Genomic DNA, 25,629 nt, shown 5'->3' on the forward strand with positions numbered 1-25,629 from the left:
CTTTTATATGCCCTTTGGGCATAGTTTCAAATTGCTTTTCAGAATGATTGGATCAGTTCTCAGGTCCACTGACAATGAATTAGTGTTACAACTCTCCCTCGTCTTTTCCAACATTTATTATTTTCCTGTTTTATCATGTTAGTCAATCTGATGGGTGTGATGTGGTACCCCAGAGCTTTTTTGATTTGTATCTCTCTAAGCAATAGTGATTTAGAGCATTTTTCATACTATAGAAAGCTTTAATTTCTTCCTCTGAAAACTGCCTGTTCATATCCTTTGACTGTTTGACTCAGTTCTCCCTATATTTTAGAAATGAAGGCCTTCCTATTCTTGAAGGGAAGCTACTAGTATGCCATATGTCTCCCCTGACTGTGCTGTATGTCTTCTCTCGCTGGAGAGCTGATCCTCATACATCTCACAACCCTTCACCACCCTGCTGCCCTTCCTCTGAGCTCTTTCCAGGTCGTTAATGCCCTTCCTAAAATGGGATGCTCTGGAACCAAGGTCTTACTGGGGCAGAATCCAGCACATCTGCCAGCACCACAGTCCTAGATACTATGCTTTTTGAATATAGCTTAAAGTCTGTATTATATTTTTGGTTGCCTTATACCACTGCTGACTCATATTTTGTATTAATAGTGACTAACATTCATACAGGTGCTTTAAAGTTTGCAAAGCACTTACACAGTCAGTCAAAAAGAATTTGTTAAGTGCTTATTCTGTGCTGGGCACGGTGCTGAGCGCTGTAGATAAAAAGAAAGACAAAAAACAGTTCTTGGTCTTACAGAGTTCACAATATAATGGGAGAGACAAAATGCCAATAACTATGTGTGTGCCAGAGGGATACAGAGGAGAGAGAAGATAACATATGTATGTATACACACATATGTGGTGGATGGCCTGCGTCCCCATGTGGCAGCAGTGACAAAGAAAGACACACGGGCAGGCAGGAGAAGATAAGGCAACTCTGTTTATTGATCTGAGAGACAGGGTATTTATAGAGAGAAATTGCAAGTCTACGTGACATACTGCTTGTCTCCTGTCCTAGTGATTTGGCCAGTCTTATAGTCTTAAAGACTGTTAGCCTAGAGGGCATCTATTTTACATATCCCTTGTATTCTGTAGTTCTCTTTGTTTGTCTCATGGAGACAGCAACATTCAGGGGGAATGAAGAGCCATTCCCGATGATAATGAGCACAGTCTCAAAGAATAGTTTCCCCAAAGGTCTATCCTGAACTTGTCAACTGCACTCTATCCTGGTCCTCAACACACATATATTGCATATACATACATGTGCATATACATGTGTGTGTATGTATATATGCGTGTGTGTGTGTGTGTGTGTGTGTGTGTGTGTGTGTGTACCTAAGTGCCAAGGGGAGATCTCACGAGGTGATTTATTTGTTGGTTCCTGGGGTAATGTGATAAACTTGATCTGAGGTGGGAATAATAGATGTGTGTGGGGTTGGGAAAGAAAATCCTAACCTTTCACCTTCTGTGATGACAGAAGGGCACAGCCTATCACAATCTCATTTCATTCTTATAATAATCTTGGGACATACGTGCTGTTTTTACCCTACTTGACAGATGAGAAGATGGAGGCAGACAGTGTCTTGCCCAGTCACTTAGTTAAAGAATGTCTGAGACAGAATTTGAATTTTGCTCTTCCTGGCTGTAAGTCCAATACTTTACTCCTGTGTACTACCTAGCTAGACACTGCAGTGGATAGTGTTTTTCCTGGAGTCAAGAAGAACTCAGTTTCCTTAAATGTAAAATGGAAATAATAATAGCATCCATCTCACGGGGTTATTGTGAAAATCAAATGAGATGTTTGTAAAGTGTTTAGCACAGTACTTAGCACTGTAGAAACTAAATAAGCTATATAAATCTTTATTCCTTTCCCCACTCCCTCTAGTCTAATAGCCTCATGAAAAAAAGAAAACACAGTCCAACTGAAGCTATACTGACTCTTTGTAATCACTGCTATCTTTTCCTGACATTAGACTATAAAAGCTTGTTAAAGGCATGGACTATCTTTTGCCTCTTTTTGTATCCCTAGTGCTTAGCACATAATAGGTGCTTAATAAATATTTGTTGAATAATTGAATGAATGACATTTGTTAGCCATCCCTTTAAGAACACCTCCTAGAATTCTGTAGGGAATTGATGTCAGTCTCATTGACCTAGAGTTAGGAATCTATTCTTTCTTTTTTTCCCCAATTTTGAAAATAAGTTCACTTGCCCTTCTTCAATCCTGAAGTAAAATCTCTACTACCATTATTGTTTATTTGCTAGTTCATACAGTAACCTGGGATGCAGTTCCTCTGGGCCCAGAGATGTGAATTCATAAAGGCCAACTCATTACCACCATACTATCTTAGCCACCAGCTTTGATTTGTTCTTTCTAGCCAAAAGATCCATTCTCTTTGGCAGAAAAAAAGACAGGAAAAGTGAGGAGGCAAAAAAATTCTATTTTCTCTCCACTGTGTGTTATCTGTACAGCCCGTCACTTGGAGAAGAGGTCTTATCTCTTCTTTGGGTCTCTTCTCTTTCCTGATATAAACTAAGAAATCCCTCTTTTTCCTCTATAGCTTTGTGAAGGTTTGCTTTCCCAAATATGACTTAGAGACCACTTTTCTTCATCCTTTAAACCATGGAATAACCTTCCCTGGATTAATCCCTACTTGCAGAATTATGACATTTCTTACAAAATTGTGTAGCCATTTTGAATTGCCAATCCCCCGACCAACAGCCTTGAGGAGAGCTGCATGATTTAGTAGAAAGTGTGCCCGAACTGGAGTGATGAGACATGCATTCAGATCCGAATTCTGCCAGTTCCTACCTGTGCAACCTTGGGCAAGTCAAGTCAAGAGGCATTTATGAAGTGTTTAAAGTGTTCCAGGTATGGTGCTGAGTGTGGGAGATATAAATACAAACAAAAAAAGATAATTACCGCTCTCAAGGATCTTATATTCTAACATAAATAAAAAGAAGCTGAAAGCAGGAAGGAAGCATGGTGGCAAGGTCTAGAGCAGGGGTGAGGAACCTGTGACCTTGAGGCCACATGTGGCCTTCTAGGTCCTTGGGTATGGCCTTTTGACTGAGTTCAAGTTTCACAGAACAAATCCTTTTATCAAGGGGATTTGTTCTGTGAAGTTTGGATTTAGTCAAAGGGCTGCACTTGAGGACCTAGAGGGCCACATATGGCCTCGAGGTTGTAGGTTCCCCAACCCTGACCCAGAGGATAGATGGCTGGTCTGGGCCCTTCCTTGAAATGGAGGTTTCAGGAAGAACTTACCAATTGGAGAAGGGGGCATCAGGCAAAGAGGGAGAATTCAACCAAGGTATGGTGATGAAATCTAGACCATGACTTGACTTTCTGCCTTTAGATAAAGTGGTTACTGATGTGAAAAGTTGTCATGGAACCCTGTTGATACCTTTTTGTGCCCTGGTTGTACCTGCTTCATATCACTTAAAAAGCAGTGATTACCCTGCCCAACATGGAACCACAATTGACCTGGAAGAGATGCATTGTAGACTCAACAAGATCTGAATTTTTTTTGATAAATGAATCAATGAAAAAGAAAAGATATAATTTATTTGGATAGGAAAAAGTGGACTTTTTGGTTATCAGTAGTGATCCTAGGCTATCAAAGGTATGGGTATTCTAGAGCTTCCTCCTCTTCTTTTCCCAGGAGGTTTAGTGTCTATTCTTAGAGAAAAATTTAGCAAGAAATTGAAAAAAGTCACATAGAACCTGTTATTGAATTCTCTTAGCTCTGCTCAAATCTGCTAGCTAAAAGAAGGGAGTCTCCTTTCCTTTCTACAAAATTTGTGTTGAGCTGTGTTTGGTTGTTTCCCTAGTGTCTGGTATAATGCCTTGCACACAGTAGAGACTCAATGAATGTCAATGAGCATTTTGCTGAGGGATTCTATTCCTCCCACCAGTCAGTTCTCTGTCCTAGGACTCGAATGCATTTGTCCATTGTTCTAGGGGTCTTCACTGAAAAACAAAGTTTTGGTTTATTTTGTGAATTATTGTGGATAGTAGAAAGAGAACTGAAATCAGTTAGGAGACCTGGGTTCAATTTCTGCTGCTAACATTTGCTATGTAACTATTTTGTGGTTGTTGTTGTGTCTGACTTCATGACCCCATTTGGGGGTTTTCTTGGCCGAGATGCTGGAATGGCTTGTCATTGCCTTCTTCAGCTTATTTTTACATGTAAGGAAACTGAGGCAAACAGGGTCACACAGCTTATGTCTGAGGCTAGATTTGAACTCATGAAGATGAAACTTCCTGATTTCAAGCCCACTGCTTTATCCACTGTGCCACCTAGCTACCTACATAATCATAGGGAAGTTGTTTGACCTCTTAAGAGTCTCAGCTTCCTCCTCTATAAAACAGAGATAATGTCTCAAATAGTTGCTTAAAATCTAATTCAAGAGGCAGCCAGGTGGCATAGTGAATATAGTGTGGGAGTTAGGGTCAGGAAGACCTGAATCTACATCCTGCTCTCTTCTTACCTTGGTTAAGGCACTTAATACTCAGTCTCAGTTTCTCAAACTGTAAAATGGGAATTATAATAGAACCTATCTCAGATGAGTGCTTCATAAACCTGAAAGTGCTCTGTAAATGTTATTTATAACATGTGCCACTTTTGAGGCACTATGTGTATTTTCAACTGATATTGTTTGGTATAAAAAGTACAATCAAGTATCTCTTAGACATGCTTGCAAAAAGCAGGATTGAAGGGCACGTTTCTGAGGTTTTTCCCATCTAACTAGGGTAGACTACTTTCATGAGCCTAACATTTGGGATCCCCTTGTGTAGTGATGTTCCCTATTCCCTGAGTGATTGATGTGAACATAGCTGTGGGCTCCATTCTGTTGCAGAGCAATCAGGCAGAACTTGGAAAAACAACTCACTCCCTTTGTGTAGAATATGGTGACAGTGCATTGCTTGAGCCAGCTGGCCAGAGGTGGATGGGAAGCGAGCCAAGGGCAAGATGCCTCTCTGAGCTCTGTGGGATGAGCAAGGAAGAAAAACAACATTTTTGAAGAGAAAAGCCAACCCAAATTAGACATTAAAAAAGGATCTTTTTAAAATTTTTATTGTAGGGTAGAGAGTGCATATAATATAAAAAAAATCAAAAGCTTATCTGACATATATTTGTATTTTCTTTCCCTAGCTGTCAAATTGTAAGCCTGGAGTTCATTTGTACATTCTGAGGGCCTGGGGCTGTTCATGCAACTGCCTCATCCTAGGGGGAGCTATATGTGAATACCTCAAAAGTGATGACTCAGGATACTGCAATGGATTAGGACTGGGGGGAGTTCCTTGGCTTGGGCTCATTTTTTCCCCTTCTGCTTCATGTGTACAACAAAATAGTCATTGCATGCGATGGTCAGCCCGGCAATTAGTGAAAAGAAACTCTGGAAGCCCACTTTGCCGTCTCGGCACTGGTCCAGGTCTTTCATAATCTTGTCTACAGCTAAAGGGTCTTTCTGGTTCTGGAAAAAAAAGAATCACAAGAAGCAAAAAATATGAATCAATTATTGGACAAGAGACTTAGGCATTAGATTAGATATAGCTAGCCATTAAAGAAAAAGTCCCTAACTTTTTGCATCCTGATTTTTCAAAGAACCTATAAAGATCCACTAGTTTACAGAAGGAAAGATTAAAATGGGTACAGAAGAGTGGAAAAGTAGAAAACAGTGTAAAGAGAGTTAGAAAAACAACTTTGAAAGCTGTAAGGATTGTGGTTAATGCAAGGTCATTCATGATGCCAGAGAAATATGCTATCCATTATAGGGAGGTGATGAATTCAGGGTTGAGAATGAGGCACATTTTTATTTATAGTCATAGGAGTAATTTATTTTGAATAACTGCATATTTTTTTACAACAAATTTATTTTCCTTCTCCCCTTAACAGGCTACAATACTCTTTTTTAAAATAAATTTTTATTTATATCTTTTGTTTTTTATATTAAAAATAAGAGAAAAGAGTGCTCAATTTGAAGTTAGAGACCCTGGATGAAATTCTTAATTCTGCTACTTCCTATTTGTGTAATCTCAGGCAAACTGTTTCACCTCTTTAGGCCTCAGTTTCCTCCCTTGTAAAAGGAGGAGGCAGGACTGGGTAACTCTTGGCAGAGGTTAGAAAGGAGGCTGTTTGTGTTTTCTGGTTTCATGGTGATTTGTTTTACTTTTTTTCTGTAGTTCAGTCTGCTATCAGTTAAAATTGTTAATGTGGGCATTCTTATGGAGTTGGGGAAAGAATTCTGGTTATAGAATCAGAGGATCTGGGTTTGAATCCTAGCTCCAAATAGCTACTTCTTGTGATCATGGGCAAGTCACTTAAACCTCTTTGGCCCTCAATTTCCTAATCTGTCAAATAAGAGGGTTGGATTGAGATAATGTGGTATATAGTGTGGGACTTCAAGTTAGCAAAACCTAAGTTTGAATCTAGGTAGGTGGGGGAAAGTCTCTTAAATCTCTCTGGTTCTCAGTTTCCTTATTTATAAAATGAGGGATTTGGACTTGAAAGGTCTCTTTTAGCTCAAGATCTATGATCCTAAGATCTCATGGAGTTTCATCACTAACTATGGAAACCTCTGGATTAGGGGTTTCTTAATCTGGGGTCCAAGAACTTTAAAAAAAATATTCTGGTAGCTATTTCAATAATGTTTCTTTTGAATCCAATGCATTTTATGTCATACATTTAAAAACATGATTATGAAAAGGGGCTCACAAGCTTTGTCAGACTGCCAGAGGGGGTCCATGACACAAAAGAGATTCGAAGATTCCCCTGCTCTAGACCTGCCACAGAGAACACTGGTGAAATTCTGTGGAATTCACTTGAGCATATATGGGAGCAAATACCCCCACATTTTAGTAAAACCCTTAATTGGTTTGCTGAGTGTTTCTGATTTTCACTGAAAAATCCAGAAAGTCAAAGCCAAAGATGTGTTGTTTTTTTCCCTCAAGAGCTTGAATCTCAAACCCTGAGCAATGAAATGAGGTTTGATGCTTGCCTCCAATGCCTCTGAGAAGCTGACTGCTTTTGGGGAGAGGTTTCTACAAATTCTGGCTATGCTCCCAACATTCTTGCTGTAGGCAGAGACTGATAGGTGAGATTTAGATGATGTAAGGAACCAACTTGTAAAAACAAAAGGGCATGCAGTATAAGTAAGGAAGGGAAAGGTATACAATTAGAATCAGGACCTCACACTGTCAATAAATCCTTTCTGGACCTGTCAGCCTTTAGTAGTAAATGTTTGTGCCTCATAGCTTTCTTTCTTGTGCAGCTTCTATGTAATTTTTCAGGATCTAGGCTACGGGATACCCAGAGGGCCCTTGGCTAGCTGTCTGTCATGGACTGGATTGTGAAGAGCCAGGAAGGACTGATTCGGAAGGGCCCCAGCTTGAGGAAAACAGCAAATTAATATTACAATATCTAGAAGGAGATGAAATACCCTGGGGAAAACTCCTCCCTTTCTTTTTCCTCTCTCCCCAAACTATACACAAAGGGTAATCCAGATCTAGCCCAACTCTAGGAATCTGAATTTAGGCTTGAACAGGCCCAGAAGTGATTTGCTTTGGTTTTTAGAAGTAGGATAATGACAATTCACATTTATGCTTCACTCTAGGGTTTGCAAATCACTATTTCCACATTCCCTTATTTGATCATCATGAGTACCCTGTGAGGTCATTATTACAACTGTTCCTATTTTACCGATGATAAAACCAAGGCTCAGAGAGGTTAAGTAATTTGCTTAGTATCACTCAGCTGGCAAGCGGCTGAGGAAGGATTTGAACCTTCCTGCCCCCAAGTCTAGCACCTATTCAGATACTATGCCAGGTTGGAAGGGAATTTGGCCATTTGTGTTCAGAGAACAGATTCAAACTTGGAAACTCCTTGAAGACAAGGACAACTTCATTTTTTAATTCTTTTTTTATTGCCAGTGCCTGAGAGGCAGTCCTAGTATATAACAGGATAGGGAACTGGTCTTGGAGCCAGAAAGTGTTAGGTTTGTTTGACTTATCTACTCAGTGCTCTAGGCAACTTTTTAAGGCTGTAATTTGTAAAGAAAATGCAAATCTGCACAGGTAGAAGAACTTCCTTATCTGATGGTTCCTTGTATTAATGAAATCCCAAGCCCAGTTCCCCATGCTTATCCTCTTTGCTGAGCCAGGCCCAGTGCTGAGCACATAATAGGTGCTAGATAAATACTTATCAGTGGATTGATTTGTTTTCTTTATTCCACGGTTCGATTTTCATCAACCTAGGGACACCTGTCGTAATACCCCCGCAATTCACAAAGATTCAGCAAAATTGGTAATTTAGTCATCTCTGAGAACAGTCAGAATATTGTTATAAATAAAATGTGAGTCAAAATACCCTATGATGTTACTTTGTGCCTATAAAAGAGGAATCGTCCACTTTACTAATGCACCACTTCCTGGGGACAAATGGTAAGAGGCAGCCGGGAGCCTTTTAACTTTCTATCTTTTCATCCTTTAGAAGCTATTAAATTATTTAGCATCAAGCACAGTAATTATCTTTTCCAGTGATCATGACTGTTCCAGAGAAGGAAGGGCCAATTTAGGGTCTGATGCTTCACTGTGCCTATTTCCATCTGCTGATCAGTCTTATCTCCTGAGACAGGTTGATCCAATCAATACCTGAAGGACAGAGGCTTCCACCCAGGCTCCCCAAGCCAGATCTGACTGAAAAGAGCAACAGAAAGTGGAAACGTCACGAGGTACGAGGTCCCTTCCAACTCTAAATCTCCATTATCCTAAATTATGGCTCACCATTCTCATTGCATTTTCAGCTAACTGAGTCTTCCATTTTCTGTGGGAAAGCTATTCCTTATCAAATGAAGCTTGGCTTGAAACATTTAGCGTCATTATAGATTAGAACTGGGGAAAGAAGAAAGAGCTTATCTCCTTAGAGGGATTTAAGGGGGAACAATTTAAGTTGTGGAATTCGGCCAGATGTGCAACCTGATTTTGAGAAGTTGGGTGAATCAATTCACTCATTTACTGCCTCCTCTCAATATTCTGTCCCTTTGATGACCCCTGAATATTACTTGTTTTGACTCTTTATACCATTGATTGAAGTTTATATTGTGTTATGGTTTTAAGTGGAAAGAATGTTGGCTATAGTATTAGAAAAGGCCAGAGTTCTAATCCTGTCTCAAGCACTTGCTAGTTGTATGAACTTGGGCAATCATTTAACCTCTCTGAACCTTGTTTTTTTCATCTGTAAGATAGATACCCTAATAATTGCACCAACCTCACTGTCTGCTTGTGAGAATCAAAGCAGATCATATATGTAGAGCATTTTGCAAACCATGAAGTGCTATATAAACTTAGCTATTATTGTTATTATCAGAACATAAGCCCTTTGAAGATAGAAATCCTGTCTTCATCTTCGCAAAGCCTTGCCCCCCACCTCCCCTTGTATATAGGAGGCACTCATCAAATAATTGTTGAATGAATAGAAATGCATGAGCCACATTTGCTACTAGAAGGGAATGATGGAACAGAAAAAAAGAAGAAAATGAAAGTCTAGATGAGGCTAAGCGCTTCGCTTCTGACCTTTACAACTTTTCAATACTTACTTCCAAGAACCCGGGGAACTCTTTTTCCATGAGAACTCTTAGATCTTCTTTTGTTAAGTAGCCTTTGTCTCCGGCAAACTTATGAAATGTAAACATCATGGTTTCCATGGCATGTTCCATTTGAGATGGCATCTTGGCGGGGTCTTCTGAAACCTGTTCAAAGATGCCCCCAACACACAGAGTTCATTTCCAAGTTTAAGCCCAGTGGATGTGAGACTATAACCTATATGCTAGTTTTTCTCAAAACAGGTGTCTCTACAGCACGAACCTCTGGCTCTAATAAGGTCAGACACAAATATTGTGTGTTTTCACAGCTTTGAATGGGCTGCCACCATTTTCCCTCCCAACTCAGAGGTAATTCAGCTAGATCTAACTGTAATTATTAGGAAAAGTAGGATCAGTGTTCTTCTCCCTGGTGTTCTTTTATGTGTCTCCTAACACCTTCCTCCCATCCCCCACTTTCGGAGCTTTTTAGTTGACAAGACAATTTATTGAAAGGAAGGATATTTCATCATTTTCCTTGGTTTCTGTTAATCAAGCTTTTATCTATTACTAAATACCAAAACCCCACAGAGCCATGAAGTTAACAGATATGAAAATTCAACTCTTTAAGCCTGTTTTTGTAATCTAGTTATATCTAACTGTAGGGGGGAAAATAGTTGCCTGCAAATGATTATAGTTTGCTGAAATCCTTGGGCATTTATGTATATGATGACTGTAACTTGCTACTGCAATCAATTTCCACATTTTACAATGAAATAACATTCCTTAACCAAATAAAAGAGTTGCAGCTGTATTGCCATGGTTCTCTGATAGGTTATGGGAAACCATGTATGTTGAGATGTTATGGGAAGAGATTAAGTTTTTTCCCCTGGAGTTTTTTTAAATTAAATTTTTTTCAATTAACAGAAATTTACTTTCTCCCCTCTTTCCTTCCCATCCACTTGAGAAAAAATAAAGACAAAAACCTTGTAACAAATATGTATACTCAAGCAAACAAATTCCTACATTAGCCATGTCCCAAAAGTTTATGTCTCAATCTAACCTGTAAGTCCATCACATCTCTACTGGAATTGGGGTAACACTTCATCATTGGTCCTCTAGAATTGTGCTTGATTTTGTTGTCAGAGTTCCTAAGACCAATTTTTGGTAGCACTAGAAAAAGAACTCTGATGTTTTGATTTGTATGCATTTTGCATGGTACATGTGAATAGGCTGCAACATATTAAAAGTTAGGAGCTATGAAAATTGGAACAAAGGATAGTATCAAAGAAATGAATGGTGAAAAGACAGGAATTGACCATACGCTGAGAGGGGAGTGTTGGATGGATTATGTGTTCCAGTGGAATCCTAGTGATGTCAACAAAAGAAAAGTCCCCAAGTTTTTGGGTGGGTCGTCTGTGGTGAACTTGGATAGAAGATATGGTTGAGTAGGAATGGATGGGTTGCAATTTGCATCAGTGAAGGAAATATCCTCTTTGATGAAATCACAGATCCATTGAAGTATTTGACTCTGAGTATATTATTTCCCCCAGTAGACTGTAAGCTTCTTGAAGGCAGGGACTAGTACTTGTATAAGGCTTGATATATAATAGCCATTTAATAAATGCTTTCTGGATAAGATGAATGAACATGTTTCTAGGAACAGTAACAGTTAAAATGCTTGGCTGAAATGACTTTTAACTAGTTGAGCATAATGAATGGGGAGGAGGAGTCTTGTCAAGACTCAGAAAGAATGCTTTGGCAGAAACAAAGGGAGACCTTGACCAAAGCCTCCTTGCCAAATGAATCACTGGATATGGAACAAATGGCAAGTTTAGAGGTAAGACATTCAAAGGACCCCTTCAAAACCGCAAAAAAGTTGTGGTTTTTGCTTGGCATTAACTAGCTGATACATATTCAACACAGATGGGTCTTTTCAAGGCTCTGCTTTACTGAGCTCAAGGTGAAGGTGGTGAGCAAGAGGATTGATTCCACTTAAAAACAATGAGTCCCCCTCCTGCTTTTTTATGCTCAAAGAGATGCAGAAGCCAACATGCCCATGTTCAGCCTTTTGAGCCAGAATGTTACAAACCAGAACCAGAAGAATGAATTAGGAAGGTATTTCACTTGAAAAGAATAGTAAGAACTACAGCAGATCCTTTTCCCTGCCCCTTCCCCCCCTTTGAAAATAGACAAAGTACAATCCAGAGCTAGACCATCTGAGTCTGAACTAGAGAGGGCCTGGAAGGGGTCTTAGGGGCAGGTAGGTGGCACAATGGATAGAATGCTGAGCAAGAGACAAAAAGACTCATCGTCCTGAGTTCAAATCTGACTATATACTTACTAACTGTGTAACCTTGGGCAAGTTACTTCACTGTTTGCCTCAATTTCCTCATCTGTAAAATGAACTGGAGAAGGAAATGGCAAACTACTCCGGTATCTTTGCCAAGAAAATTCCACTGAGGTCACCAAGAATTGGACAGAATGAAACAACTGAACAATGGAAGGGATCTGCTTTGGGTGACAGTGGTTCTATCTCTGCTAGTCTCCAGAGGGTGTCTGATCATCTGTCTTCTCTGAGAGAATTAAAGTGAGAATGAGTCACCTATCAGAGGAGGTCCTATCACCCCACCCTAAATCTAAAATAGCTCGAATCCAGGAAATGAAATAGGCATACCACAAAGATTTAAAAAAATCCCCCAAACCTTTATTCCAAAGTCCTCAGATCCCCTGAAACCAGATCTGCTGTCTCATTTCCTATTCATTTCTAAAGACTCCTAGAAATTTCAATCTACTGTATAATTCCTCTAGGTACACTTCATCATAGGTAAAGGTGGAATATTTCCAGAGAATGTTTTTTTTTTTAAACAATAGGAAGGTTAAGTGAAAGTCTGGTCATCTCTGAGTTGTGTTTATTTCTGATCTCCAAAAATACCATGAAACTGAAGAGCCTCCAGAAGAGAGTGATCAGGCTGGTTTTAGATCATGCCACACATGATTTGGCTAAAATCAACGATAAAGGGGAAAGAGGCCTTGGGATACCACTCCACCTCTGTTGCTTCAGCACGATCATGAATCCTGCATCATAAAGATGAATTCGATGTTGTCACTCGTTTATTTATGTGAGGTACAATGAAACATTTTCTTTGGAAAATATTCTCCAAAAAGTAGCACATAAATTGACACTGTCTGACTCTTCTTCAGGTGCGTGTTTTCGTAAACTTTGCAACCAGAGAATCACTTTTTAAATATGGCATATTATTGATATGGGTGACCTTAGACAAGTCACTTAACCTCCTTGGGCCTCAGTTTCCTAATGTGTAAAAAGAGGAGGGTAGAGAAAAGGGCCCCTTGAACTCTAAATCCATGATCCTATAAACTGGATATGTTTAGTCTGGAGAACAGAAGGGGAACACAACAGCTGTCTTCAAGTGTTCCAAGGGTTAGATTGAAGAGGGACTGGATTTGTTCCATTTGGTCCCAGAGGGCAGAATCAGGAACAAGGAGCAGAAGTTGTAAGGAAACAAATTTAGGCCTGATGCTAGGGAGGAAAAATAACTTTCTACCAATCAGAGCTGTTCCAAATCGCCTTTGGAGGTGGTGAGCTCCCATACTGGAGGTCAGAGATTGGATGACTATTTTTCAGCTATGTTGTAGAAAGGATTTATTCATGGTTGCTGTAGTCGTTGGGGACCTTATGAATATCTTCTCTAAGACAGGAAAGATCAGACATTCTCAAAGATTCTGCCTGGAGTCTGGCTTGTCATGAGCCATCCTGTCTCTTCTGTTCATGGAGTCATGGCGACTCCCTCATTCTAAAGCTGAGAAAACTGATCTCTACGAAAAGAAGTGACTCATTCAAGGTCACATGGGTGCTAAGTGACAGGTCCATGATATGAATTCTGGTTCTCTAAAGGGTTCTTCGCTATTATGATTGTGACCTCCTTGAGAACAGGGAATGCTTTCCTCTTTATTGCCTCTGAAGCATTTAGCACAGTGTCTGGGCACATAATAGACAATTAAGTTTATGGATGGACTCTGACAGCAGATCATTATGCTTATCATAGCAGAGATTTAGAGCTGGAAGGGATTTTAAAGGAAATTGAGGCACAGAGAGGTGAAAGTGACTTGGTCACATCGTCAAGAAAATATCCAAAGTGGAATTTGCCCGTCTTCCTTCCCCGTAGCTTTTTAATTCAGCAAATGCACTGAGAATTTAGCAATTTGCTGATTGCTTCCCCTTCCCCCTTTCCTATGAAAAAGCAGAAAAGTGAGATTTATGATGATGAAATGAAAAAAGAACTCCTGAAACAAAAGGCCTGCATTTTTGAATACAATCGTTCACCATGGCTTTAGTGGGAGTTGGCTAAGGACTACAGTTGGGTAATTGTGTTATGTTGAAGGGGGCTGACCAACTCCAAAACCAATAAAGTAGAGGAAAATTCATGCCTTAAGCTGTCCTCTGGCTAATGAATGAATCACCAAAAAGTTGCAGTTCTTGCTGGGGGCCCCTCTTGTTTCCCTCTCCGGCAGCTGCAAAGTCTGAATCAGTTCATTTAAAACCTCTCCATTTGGGCAGGGCTCAGGCAAACTGACCCTTTCCAATTCTGATTGGAGTTTGGTGGCAGCACTTTAGAGGAAGTGAGTCTTCTGTTTCCATTTGCACAGCCATCCTCCCAGGCTGGGCTACTCTGGATGGAAGACAGGGTGGGGCTCCTCCATCTTATTTTGAAAACTCAAATCCTACCCAGAAACAGACTCTAAAGGTAGCTGACAGAAAATGGTCATAGGGATTGAAGAAGGGCCCTTGTCTAGTTTAGAAGTATAGAATTTGAAGGAAGCTCAGAAGTTACTCATTCCACCTCCATTTTACAAATTAGGACACTGAGGCCTCAGAATGTGACTTGTCCAACATTACACTCATAAGTTAACAGCTAAACCAAGATTCATGGTGAAGCTGATTCTTAATCCAGTCCTCTTTCCACTATGCCAGCCTGGGCTCATCAACTCGTTTCCTTATTTTCTGGAGGAGGAAATTGAGGCCCCAAGGGAGATCCAGCAATACAGCAGAAGGGCTAGGATATGAACCCCAAGCTTTTGGCTCCAAATCTAAAAGGAACTCTCAAACTGTTACTATGGAACCCAGTAGGAGGGGAGCATTTCTATTAAGCCCCTTAGTCAAGATTGAGAAACAAGGAAGACCACTAGATGGAGCTTAAAGTACCATAACTGTCTGAACCAGATGTAACAGAAGGGAGGAGCTGAGAAAGGAAGGGCCCCAGGATGGCAGGCAGAGAAAACACATTCCAGAAATGAAGGAAAATATGAATCCTGCAAAACAGGTCTGATTAGACCCTTGAAATTGCTTTTTCCTCCTTTTAATCTTGTTTTTCTACTCTCTCTAAAATTTCTCACACTTCTTTCTCCTTTAGAATTTTTTTATCTTCGTAGGAATCTATACAAGATCAAATCCTCTAGTCTATAGAGTTAGGTCCCTATAAGTGTGAAGAATCATACCTTACCCCAGGAAGTGGGGTATATTTCCATTGGTCTGGAACCAAAGATCATATTTTACATATTTACATACATTACTTTAAATACTGAGAATTTCAATAGCTGAGAACATTTCAGAGGATTTATTGTTTGCACTAATTGGAACCTTTGTATGTTTACTGTCCATTCTGCATCTGTTTAATATTCCTCAGTTGTTGTGGCCAGTATGCTCTGTACTGTTTGCCATAGATTTGGAGTTGGAAGAGGTCTTGGAGGTCTTGTCCAACATTCTCTTCTTAATGGTGAGGAAAGTGAGGCCATGGGAAAGGGAAATGACTTGACCAAGGTCACACAGTTAAAAGCCAGGATACTAACCCAGATCCTTGGATACCATTTCTTGTAGCCAGCCCTGCCTCTCTTAGACTGAAGGGTACAGTCCTGAGTGTTTTTCTTTTCAGGTTATCAGAACTACATTTAATGAATCCTTTTGCTTCAAATGAAATGAATGGACATCTACTTCTTGGAAACAGTGGGAATTAAAAGAGACTGTTGGCTTCTTTTGGAAGGTACTTCTGAAGAGTCAATGCCCCAGCTCAAAACCAAGATACAACAAAAGAAAACAAAACAAAAAACCCCAAAACCCAACTTTGGGCTCTCGTTCAGGATCTAATTTTAAATAGGAATCATAAGCACATCACCATTTTTCATCTCACACATTTCATCTGTCCCTCTTTTACTGCAGCCCACCCAGCCCAGCCTGAGGTTGGCAGCATTTCAGCAAAAACAAAGCCGTTTAACGTGGTTGAGGTTTTATTGCTTTTGTCATTGGGAAGTCATAAAGTAATGGTTCCAGAGCTGAAACTAGAAGGAACTCTGGAGTTTGGTCTTTTACAGGGAGGCCTATTAGGGGTTCAGAAAAATTGGATTGATTGAATGAGTCTGAGTACAATCTAACTCCTGCCCTGCTGCACAAATCAGGCTGTCAAAACTTTCAGCAGCAGAGGAAGCACACTGGAAGAAATACTGAAGTTGAAATTTCAATAAGAGGAATTAATTTTGAACTAAATCAAAAATATCAGTTATTCATCAGCATATATATTTCTCCAAAGATTTGTTATGTATCTGCATTCTGACTTGTACCACTCCCTGATATTCAATTCATCTGAAGGTTGGCAGGTGGGAGCTGCTTAGCAGAGGGATGTTAAGTACTGGAAAACCTTTGTTAGAGGGGTGGTGATGGACTATGGTATACATCATTGAATACCCTGGCATTTCACTGAGCTCAAAATGCTAACATATGCAGAATAGAATGGAAACAATGGGACTGTTCACTCAGGATCCAAGTTTACTCAAAGTGGCCAAACTCTTATAAAGTGGCTTTTTTTTTTTGAGCTGAGCAAAGGCACACCCAATCTCAGCCCCACCCAATTTAGGGTCAGAGATACCATACCAGAGAATTGGCTAGAGGTTGCCTTATTAATTGAAACATCCTGCAAAAAGTATCACCTAATAAGATTTCTCTTGTCCAACTATATGTGAGTCCACTCCAGCCGGCTATCAGGGTTAATTTCAGACTTTCCCCCCAAACTTCTATACACTGGATACTTATGCAGTGAGAAACTGACCTCTTGCAAATGGGAAGTATTTTTTTCTTACAAGAGGATGAAAACTGGATAGCAATCAGCAGGGGTGGGGCTGAGGAAGAAATCTGAAATGAATTATGAACTCATTCCTCTCCCCCACCCACCATAGTATCTTTCGCAATTTGCTGAAACACGTTGGAGGCAAAGATCAGGTTATGACTGCCAGACAGTGTTTCCATGGGTATGGCCTCACCCCAAGCCCAGGATATGAAGTCTAACACTTAAAAGATCGAAATTCAAACTGGAGGGAAAAAAAAAACCCAACCACTGACCTCTTTTCCAAACAGAAAAAAATACCTGCCAGTGTATCTCTCCGACAAGCAGTTGCAAAGCTAGCCTCCTCTGGTTCCCTGAACTTATCTTGTATTTTCACACACATGTGCCCTCTGCTCTTGAAATGCTCTCCCATCATTACCTGCTAAGATCCTAGATATGTTTCAAGGCTAAACTCCAGTTCCTCTGTTCAGGAAGTCTTCTTTCCCCTATTCTCCTAGATCAGAAGTCATGTCTCCCTCCTTTGAACCCTTTCTCTGTAACATACTAATCACATGCTACTTTTTAATAGGATTCTTGATCATAGTGTTAGAAAGGACCTTATGGATCATCTGATTCAACAACTGCTTTCCAGAGAAGTTGAATGATTTGTCTAAAAGGACACAGGGCAGGGCTTGGAATGAAACACGAAATCAATGATATTTCCATCATATCTTGCTGCTGCGGACTTGATATTTATTTTTGTACCTATGTCTCCCACTAGACCTGGGGTTCATGAGCATGTTTAAAAAATACTGAATAACTGTATTACAATAGCATTGTTTCCTTTGTAATTCCATGTATTTAAAAACATTATTCTAAAAAGAATGTTCAAAAACTTCATGTGACTGCCAAAGGGGTCCATGATGCAAAATTGTTTACCAAACCCTACTTTAGTTAAAAGTGAGGGCAGGAACTGTATTCTCCCCCTTCTAGATACAGTAACCATTCACTAAGTAGATGACGAATGAATGAATGATAATCTAGAAGCCTTGCCATGATCTCTATCAGTTTTATAACTGTCCTCAACTACAGAGCCCCTGCATTGAAGCAAACTGATCCTCTTTCAAATCACGGTTCAGGTATGGCATTGATTGACTTCCTTTTGGGGAAAGCCCTCTAAAATTGCAATTTCCCTTTTCCTTTAGGGACAGTTCTGCCCTAACAGAGAAATTTGTGGGGAATCAGGGCCACACCCACACCATCTTGGCTGCTGAATCACTCTGCCTTCTTTCCACCACTAGGTGAATCCAGGAACAAAGTGTGCTTCACATATGCCACTGGAAGCCATTAGGCCTAGAGTGACTAGTGAGGTGATAGATACCACCCATTCCAAAGCATTTTGAATCTAGCCCCTTCCCACTTCTTTCTTCCAGTTATTTTCTAACAACCCCAAACAGGCCAATTGGTCCTTCTACTTCCAATATCCCCAAAGTATGGCTGTGAATTCCCCTAGCTGCAGAATTAAAATTTAGATAGTACAGTAATAAGGTCTGGAATTACCACCTCTCCATTCCTTTAGGTTACCATACTTAATGCTATACATATGACTCAACAGAATTGTGTATCAGGGTCTATTTATCTCTTTCCCATTGGGCAAAATTAACTTGAGATTTAGGAATTTGGGTTTTTTTCTTCTTTGCCCTCCTCTCACATTTAACTTTATAACTTTGTCAGGGTGAAATGGAAAGTTTATTTTTTTTTTCCCCTGGGGAGAGGAAATGCTTTAGTTGTATTGTAGTTTCCTCTTACCTTACAAACAACTCTGGTGGTTCTAAGATTGTTTTTGATTCCTGCCCCATCTCTTTTTATCTGCCCTCCTCTAGATCCCTCTGCTCGTCTCCCAGTCTCCCCTTCTCCTCTCTGGGTAACGATCAGCCAGCCACCTTCTAGTCAAGCACACAAACAACAGGAAACCCAGCCCAAAATAGCTAGGAAAGAGAAAACGCCTCGTGAGTGTAAATCAAGAGCGGGGAGCCAGGCAGCGACCCAGCTAGCAGCGTTGTAGCACCCCAGGGAATGGCCTCACGTTAAATTCGGCTAAATGTCCAAGCTTCCCTGACCGAACTGTCAGACAAAGCTCACGCCTGTCTATCCCAGGGAGGATTTCCTAAGGCAGCCTCACTTGGCACTTTGTTGGGAATAAATAATGGAGGAACATCTGGCCAGAGTTGGGCCACCTCTGCCTGAAGGCTGACTGCCAGAAAGATGGCTTCCAGCGTCCAGAGGATCAGCAGGGTAAGGGGCTGAGTGATTGGAGAATGGAAATAGACAGCAGGACAAGAAAAAGCAGAGAGAGAATGGGAGATGGAGGCGGGGAGCAGGGTGCTGTTAGAGAGGAAAAGGAAGGCAACTTAACGTCCGTCAGTCGCTTTTGTTCCTCCAAAGGTTTTGGGGCACTACTCCAGCCCGGATCCTTCTAGGCATATTCTCAGCATGCCAACTCCCAGGTGTCCCAGGTGCCCAGACACCCTCCCTTCCTGCGTCTCACCTCCTGCCCTGCCTAGGCACCCACTTAGCCCTGACTCGGGAAGGGGCGCGCCGTAGCGCGCCCCTGGGTGTGGTCCCAGTCATTCTGGAACAGCGGTTCCCCAGAGAACAGCTACCCGCAAGTGGCTTCGGGCGCCTCCTGGTCGGGACACCCTCAACCTCTGACCTCGCTGGGAAATGCAGCCCGATCAGGGAAGGCGGGCTCTCGGGGCTGGTCCTGAGCAGCCTTGTTCCAGGCAGTTGGAAATTCCAGACTGGAGGGGCAGCGAGTGGGCGCTCGTCTAGCCCTGGGGGTCCTGGAGTAGCGCAGCCGGCTCTGCGGCTGCTCCCTGAGGTGGCTGAATTAGCTCGTGCCTCCCCACATCTGTGCCTTAGTGGGAGGAAACGACAAAGCGGTCAAAATAACCACAGAGAGATAGAGACGCAGAGAGAGGAACTCACCTTGCCTAAGCAAGAAGCAGTAGCTCAGCGAGAACGAAACGAGAAGACTGCAGCAAGCACTATAAGCCTTGGAGTTTCTTGGGGTGGGTGGGGGAGAGGGAGGAACGTGGGGCTGGGCAGGGGAGACTGGAGTAGGCTTTGATTGCACAGTGCCTCCTCTTGCCCCACCCCTTTCACCCTCCCTCCCTTTTCTGCTCTCCCTCCCACCTCTAGGACCCAGGTTCTAACTTTTTCCAGCCCCCTCCCTCCGCTAGTTGTGTGCGCGCCTGTGTTCTCTTCAGGCAAGAATGTGCTTCCCCATGGAAGGTTTCAGGGCATCCCTGTGCAAGAACAGTGCATTTCCCACTTGAGTTACTTTTAGAATACTGGCTGTGTGGAAATAGTGGGGGAGACAAGGACGTGGGGGGAGGTAGGGGCGTGTCCTCGCTCTCTCCTTGTGTGGATGGTGGTGGAAACAAAAGCATCCAACAGTCGGTGGGCTGGGCCATTTGGCTCAGAACCAATTGTAACATGCACCCTGGTATTATCCTGATCTGGGAATTGTTTTCTCCAAGACTCCTCTTCCTAGCTGCTTCTGCTGGAAGAAGGTGGGACTGTCTGGGAGCTAGGATCTAGTTAAGATTTGGGTTGTGCCAAGAACATACGTTCCAAGAACCCTGAAGCCAAGCCAGACTCCTCCCTGGCTGGGGTGTTGTTGCGTAGCGGAGGTTTCCCTCTTTATTCTTAAGGAAGAGGAAGGAATGCAGCCCACCTCTTTTTACTTTCTTAACCTCTTAGTAGCCCAAGGAGGGCGAAAGGGAAGAGATTCTGGGGGAAGGGGAATGGCAAAAGAGACTCGCGGCTGTTGGGAGAAAGTAAGCTCCTTGAAGGCAGGAGCTGCTTTTGTTTTTGTCTTTGTATTCCCCAGGGTCTAGCACAATGTAAGCACTTAATAAAATAATTACTACGTTGCACTGAAGTTTTTTGACTTCCTAGGTTGATGTATACATTAAGCGTCTTTTTCCTAATGGGAGACTTGCCTTTTCTTTACTGTTGGTTTCATTTTCTACTTTGGCTGATGTCTCAGCTTCAGTTTTAGTAGGTACTTTAAAAATGTGAGTTTCGAAATCTTTGAAAGGATTACTAGCTATATTCCCTGATTTTATTCTGGTTTTGTCCTGGAATGAGCTCGATTCCATGAACAATTCAGCAAGTTTTTGTTAAGTGCCTACTACGTGTAACGTAGAATGTCGGTTGACCAGACTATAATGTGTGGTTGGATAGAGAGCCCGTCAAGCTGCTCTATTAGTACTTATATCTTGGACAGACAGTGTGAATGGACAATGAACCTAGCCTGTATCTGAATAGGAAAACGAGAGCTGATTGGACTGAATTCAGTTCAATAAGCAGTGGGTTTGCTAAGGAGTGGGGAGAGGAGCTGGTATTGAATTTGGGAAATTGTGTGCTTTTAAGATCTCCAACTTCTCCCTGAAGCACAATTCCAATAGCAATGTTCTGAAACTCACACAGTAACCAAAATTGCCAAGAAATCAAAATTATGGGTTACCCAAAAGGCAACGGAGAGACAAATGGTGCCAGAGGTTGCCAGGTATTACAAAATGCTCAAACAAAGCAATATATCAGTCTAGAGTTGTGTAGCCAGTGAGGGACGGCACACAGCTAGCCCGGTATCCACACAATGTCAAGAAGAGAAAGGTAGGGGAAAAGGAAAGAGGGTGAGGAAGAGCCCTGGATTATTGGATGAATTTATGTGAACACATGATTAGAGTTAGAGAGGAGGACAAGGTGTGGATGGGTTTCAGTTTGCACCACTGGAAGGAGCCCTCACCTCAAAGAGATCACAGCATCATTGAAGTATTGAGATAGGTATAGGGCCTTCTCTCCTCTCCCTGTTGAAATCTTTCTGATCTATTAAGTCTCAACCTGGGAATTTCCTACTCCATGAGAAACAACCACAAGATGTATATGTTAAGTCCTACTGTCTTGCTAGGCATCATTCTGACTAAACAAAGAAAGGGAAACACAATCCCTATTCTCAAAGAGTTTAGAATTAGAATATACACACAACTACGTACATATAAAATATTTTTGCTGTTGTCGAGTCATTTCAAACTCTGCGATCCTATTTGGGGTTTTCTTGGCAAAGACATTGGAGTAATTTGACATTTCCTTCTCCAGCTCATTTGACAGATGAGGAAATATAGATGACAGATGAGGCCAACTGAGTGAAGTGACTTGCTCAGGGCCACACAGGTAGTAAGTGTCTGAGGCTAGATTTGAACTCAGGAAGATGTCCCATATAAGATATAGACAGGGTAAATGAGAGGTCTTCTCAGAGGGAAGGCACAAGGAGTGTGGGGAAACTTCAAAAAGCTTATGGATGAAGGGGAGACTGGAGGTGAAAGTTGAAGGAAGCACTCAGCCTTTTTTGATTCACCCCGCTCAGACTCCTCACCCACTCTAGAGCATGATGATGAACTTGGAGTTCAAGAATCTGAGTTCAAATGGCGGTTCAGTCACTTACTGCTTGTGTGATCCTGGGCTAGTTCCTGAACCTCAATAGATCTCAGTTCTCTCATCTATAGAATAAGGATGGTGGACCAGAGGAATTACTCAGGCCTCTTCCAGATCTAAGATCTTATTATCGCTCTTTTTTTCCTCTATCACATCATACTTTCTATTAAGCTCATCTGTGTCCCCTTAGGACAGTCTCCCTTGAAGGTCAGATCTTCCTTTTTCTTTCTATCTCCAGTGACTCAATAAAGAATAATAATGATAGCTAGCATTTTTATAGCACTCGAGGACCTAACAAGGTAGACCTTTCCTCAACAACAACCTTCTTATTTCTTTGGCCAGATCTCGGATTTCATTGCTATAGGGAGTTCCTGTTGAGGAATTTCTGTTGCCAATGCAGATTTATATCTTCTCTTCCACTTTCAGTCTTAAAGATTTGTCTGGGGGCTACTTAATCAGTAGCCATTAGCTATCAGCAGTAAAATTTGAACTCAGGTTTTCTTAACTTTGATATCAACTCTCTATCCTTTATACAATTTTACCTCTTGGAAATGTTATCTTCATTTTCTGGGTCTTCTGATTCCAAGTCCACTCTGCTAGATAGACTTTCATATAAGGGTACTACATCAGTTTTGGTAAATTTAATTATTTTTGATTTATAGTCAGATCATTTTCAGTTCAGTTCTTTTTCAGTCATATCTAACTCTGTGACACCATTTGGGGTTTTCTTAGCAAAGATCCTGGAGCAGTTTGTCATCTCCTTCTCAGCTCAGTTGACAGAGGAGGAAACCGGGGCAAACAAGGTTAAGTCATTTGCCCAATAACACACAGCTAGTAAGTGTCTGACTTTGAACACAGGAAGATGAGTAGTCCTGACTCCAGGCCTAGCACTTTATCCACTGTGCCACTCAGCTGCCACTGGTTAAGTTATAAGCTCATAGTTTTAGAGCTTAGAGATTATAAAGACTAAACTTGTGCATTTTATGAATGGGGAAACAGTGACCAGGAGATGTTAAGTGACTATAGACAATTCCAGAGTTTCACTGCTTGACATTCAGGAAGTTTTAGTGTCAGTCCTTGTGAGTAACAGCACTGATGGTGATTATGGCAACAAAAGTTCTCTGTTATGGTTGCACCATACCAGGACAAAGTGCACTGATTTTGTCGCCAGTATTCAGTAGCATGTAGCCCTTTTTAAGGCTAGACGGATGGCAAAGAGGCTTTCTAAAGTTTATTGCCTCCATTTACTATTGGGGAACATCTGTGGGCCCATGTGGGATGTCACCATCATAACTCCTAGTGCCAACGGTTTCAGATAAAGTCACTTCAAAGTGCTGGTAAGCCACCAGACTTTTTGAAATTTGTTCGGGATTGTTTGAAGGGGGTTTGACAAGAGGCTGACTGGAAAATCTAATTATTCCTTAGTATTACCTCTTCTGAGGTATTCTAGTCATCCATACTGGTGATAAGAAGGATAACTGGACACAGAGCAGTATTTTCTGAACTGTTTCTTTGATTCAGAAAGTGTTTATTTCCAGGTTTCTTTCTCCCAGGTGATTTTTACTGGGACTTCAATCTCATACATTCTAGAATGAACATTTCGTGAGAACAGGAACTATGTGATTGCTTACCTGAGACATTGCAGACATCTCTTGTTCAGACAGGAGTTTAATGAACTTACTGCTGAGGTTCTTTCCAACCCTGACATTGGGCAGTTCACAGCACATAATACACAGTCTTGCACATGGAAATAATTAAATATTTGTTGATTGAAGGAAGTTGCATGAATATAGGCTACTACTTGATCTCCCCTACCATCTTTCCAAGTCCATTACTATTCCCTGTTGAATCCAATTCAATATGAAAGACGTTCATTAGGTGCAGATTGTGTGCAGAACACTGTACAGTCTAATATTTTTTGTAGTATATCCCATACCGCAATTTGTTTAGTCATTCCCCAACTAATTCTTTGCTAAGACAAAAAGTGCCAGCATGAATGTGAAACTTCCTTTCTGCAGGTATTTTTCATTGTCTGACTCTTCATGACCCCATTGGGGGTTTTCTTGGCAAAGATACTGGAGGGGTTTGCCATTTCTTTCTTCAGTTCATTTGACAGATGAGGAAACTGGGGCAAGCAGGGTGAAGTGACTTGCCCAGGGTCACATTACTATTAAGTATCTGAGGCCAGATTTGAACTCAGGAAGAGGAATCTTCCTAATTTCAGGCCCCCAGCTCTCTATCCACTTCACCACCTGGCTGCTCCCTCCTTCTCTAAACCTGTTAATTATTACCCAAATGCTTCAAGGTAAGTCACTTAGCCTCAATTTCTTCACCTGTGCATGATGAAGTTGAATTAGTTGATCTTGAAGTCTCTTCTAGTTCTAAATCTTCATAATTCTAATAATTAAGGAGGCACTTCAAGTAAGCTTTAAACAGGGTCATGCTGGAGCCGGTTTGAATACACCAGCAAGAGCTGATTGTTAAATTTTTAGTATGAGCATTTTATACCTTGAAAATTAGAAAGCACTATCAATCCGGGCTTGATTTATTGTTTTGTTGATTATCTAAACTTAAAAAGTGTTGGAAAAAACATTTACACTTAAAAGTATGTCCTGCACACAATTTTTTTGAGGGGAAGAACTGGTTGGTAAGCATTTACTATCATACCACTGGTTTTAAAGCATGAGTCACAATTAGATGAACAGTGGTGGAGAGGGATGATAAGGAGAGAAGACCTAGGGAACAACACAAGCAAAGGCAGAATCAGGAGAAAATGGGCATATAGAGGGGATAGCAAGCAGCTGAGTTTGCCCAGAAAATAGGATCTGTAGAGGGAGTCATGTGACAAGACTGGCAAGGTAGATTGGAAGTCACAGGTTAGTGAGCTCATGGTGTAGGGGGAAAAGAATTGGCTCTGAAGTTAAAAGACCTGGGTTTAATCCACTTACTATCTGTGTGACTTGGGGCCAGGAATTTAGCTTTGTGGGACCTCCGTTTCTTCCTCTGTAAAATCAAATAATATTTATAAAATATTTGACATAATATTTGTAAAAATAAGTGCTTAGGGCAGTGCCTGGCATGTAGTAGGTGCAATATAAATGCCTATTACCTAAAATGAGAGGATTGATAGGACTAGATGACCTCTAGGGTCTTCTCCAGCCCTAAATATATGATCTTTGATCTAGTTCAACCCCCTCAATTTTACAGGTGAGGAAACTGAGTCTCAGAGCAGTAACATGACTTGCCTCAAGGTCTGGAGGTAGAAGAAATGAGATCGTGGAGGACTTTAAATGACAAACTGAGTTCGGACTTGATTCTTTAGGTCCCAGGGAGCCATCAAAGGTCTTTGAGCAGTGACTGGAATGACATGATGTGATGACCAGAACCAGGTGTTAGGAAGATT

The 25,629-nt window shown here is 41.3% G+C and overlaps 1 protein-coding gene and 2 long non-coding RNA genes across 3 annotated transcripts in view; 1 reads left to right on the forward strand and 2 right to left on the reverse strand.

Annotated features, from left to right (window-relative positions):
* Positions 1-5,095: 5,095 nt before the first annotated feature.
* S100A10 (S100 calcium binding protein A10) lies at positions 5,096-19,847 on the reverse strand. The gene is made up of 3 exons (XM_072644876.1): positions 19,713-19,847; positions 9,631-9,783; positions 5,096-5,511 (listed from the first exon to the last, which is right to left on the reverse strand). The coding sequence occupies exons 2-3, from the start codon at positions 9,760-9,762 to the stop codon at positions 5,350-5,352; spliced, it is 294 nt and encodes a 97-aa protein (XP_072500977.1). The 5' UTR covers positions 9,763-9,783; positions 19,713-19,847; the 3' UTR covers positions 5,096-5,349.
* Positions 17,620-25,629, forward strand: part of LOC140527724 (uncharacterized) — a 64,620-nt gene continuing 56,610 nt past the window's right edge. The window contains exon 1 of the long non-coding RNA XR_011974911.1: positions 17,620-19,019. This is a non-coding gene — a long non-coding RNA (uncharacterized lncRNA). The remainder of the gene's footprint in view (positions 19,020-25,629) is intronic.
* The window catches only part of LOC140527725 (uncharacterized), a 41,064-nt gene continuing 38,975 nt past the window's right edge, over positions 23,541-25,629 (reverse strand). The window contains exon 3 of the long non-coding RNA XR_011974912.1: positions 23,541-24,067. This is a non-coding gene — a long non-coding RNA (uncharacterized lncRNA). The remainder of the gene's footprint in view (positions 24,068-25,629) is intronic.

The sequence above is a fragment of the Notamacropus eugenii genome, chromosome 2, assembly GCF_028372415.1.
Source record: "Notamacropus eugenii isolate mMacEug1 chromosome 2, mMacEug1.pri_v2, whole genome shotgun sequence".
NCBI lineage: Eukaryota > Metazoa > Chordata > Mammalia > Diprotodontia > Macropodidae > Notamacropus > Notamacropus eugenii.

Coding starts and splice junctions, on each gene's coding strand:
- S100A10 (XM_072644876.1), bottom strand. CDS start 9,762: ATGCCATCTCAAATGGAACATGCCATGGAAACCATGATGTTTACATTT. Junction 5,512..9,630: donor AGTTCCCCGGGTTCTTGGAA/GTAAGTATTGAA, acceptor TTTTTTTTCCAG/AACCAGAAAGACCCTTTAGC.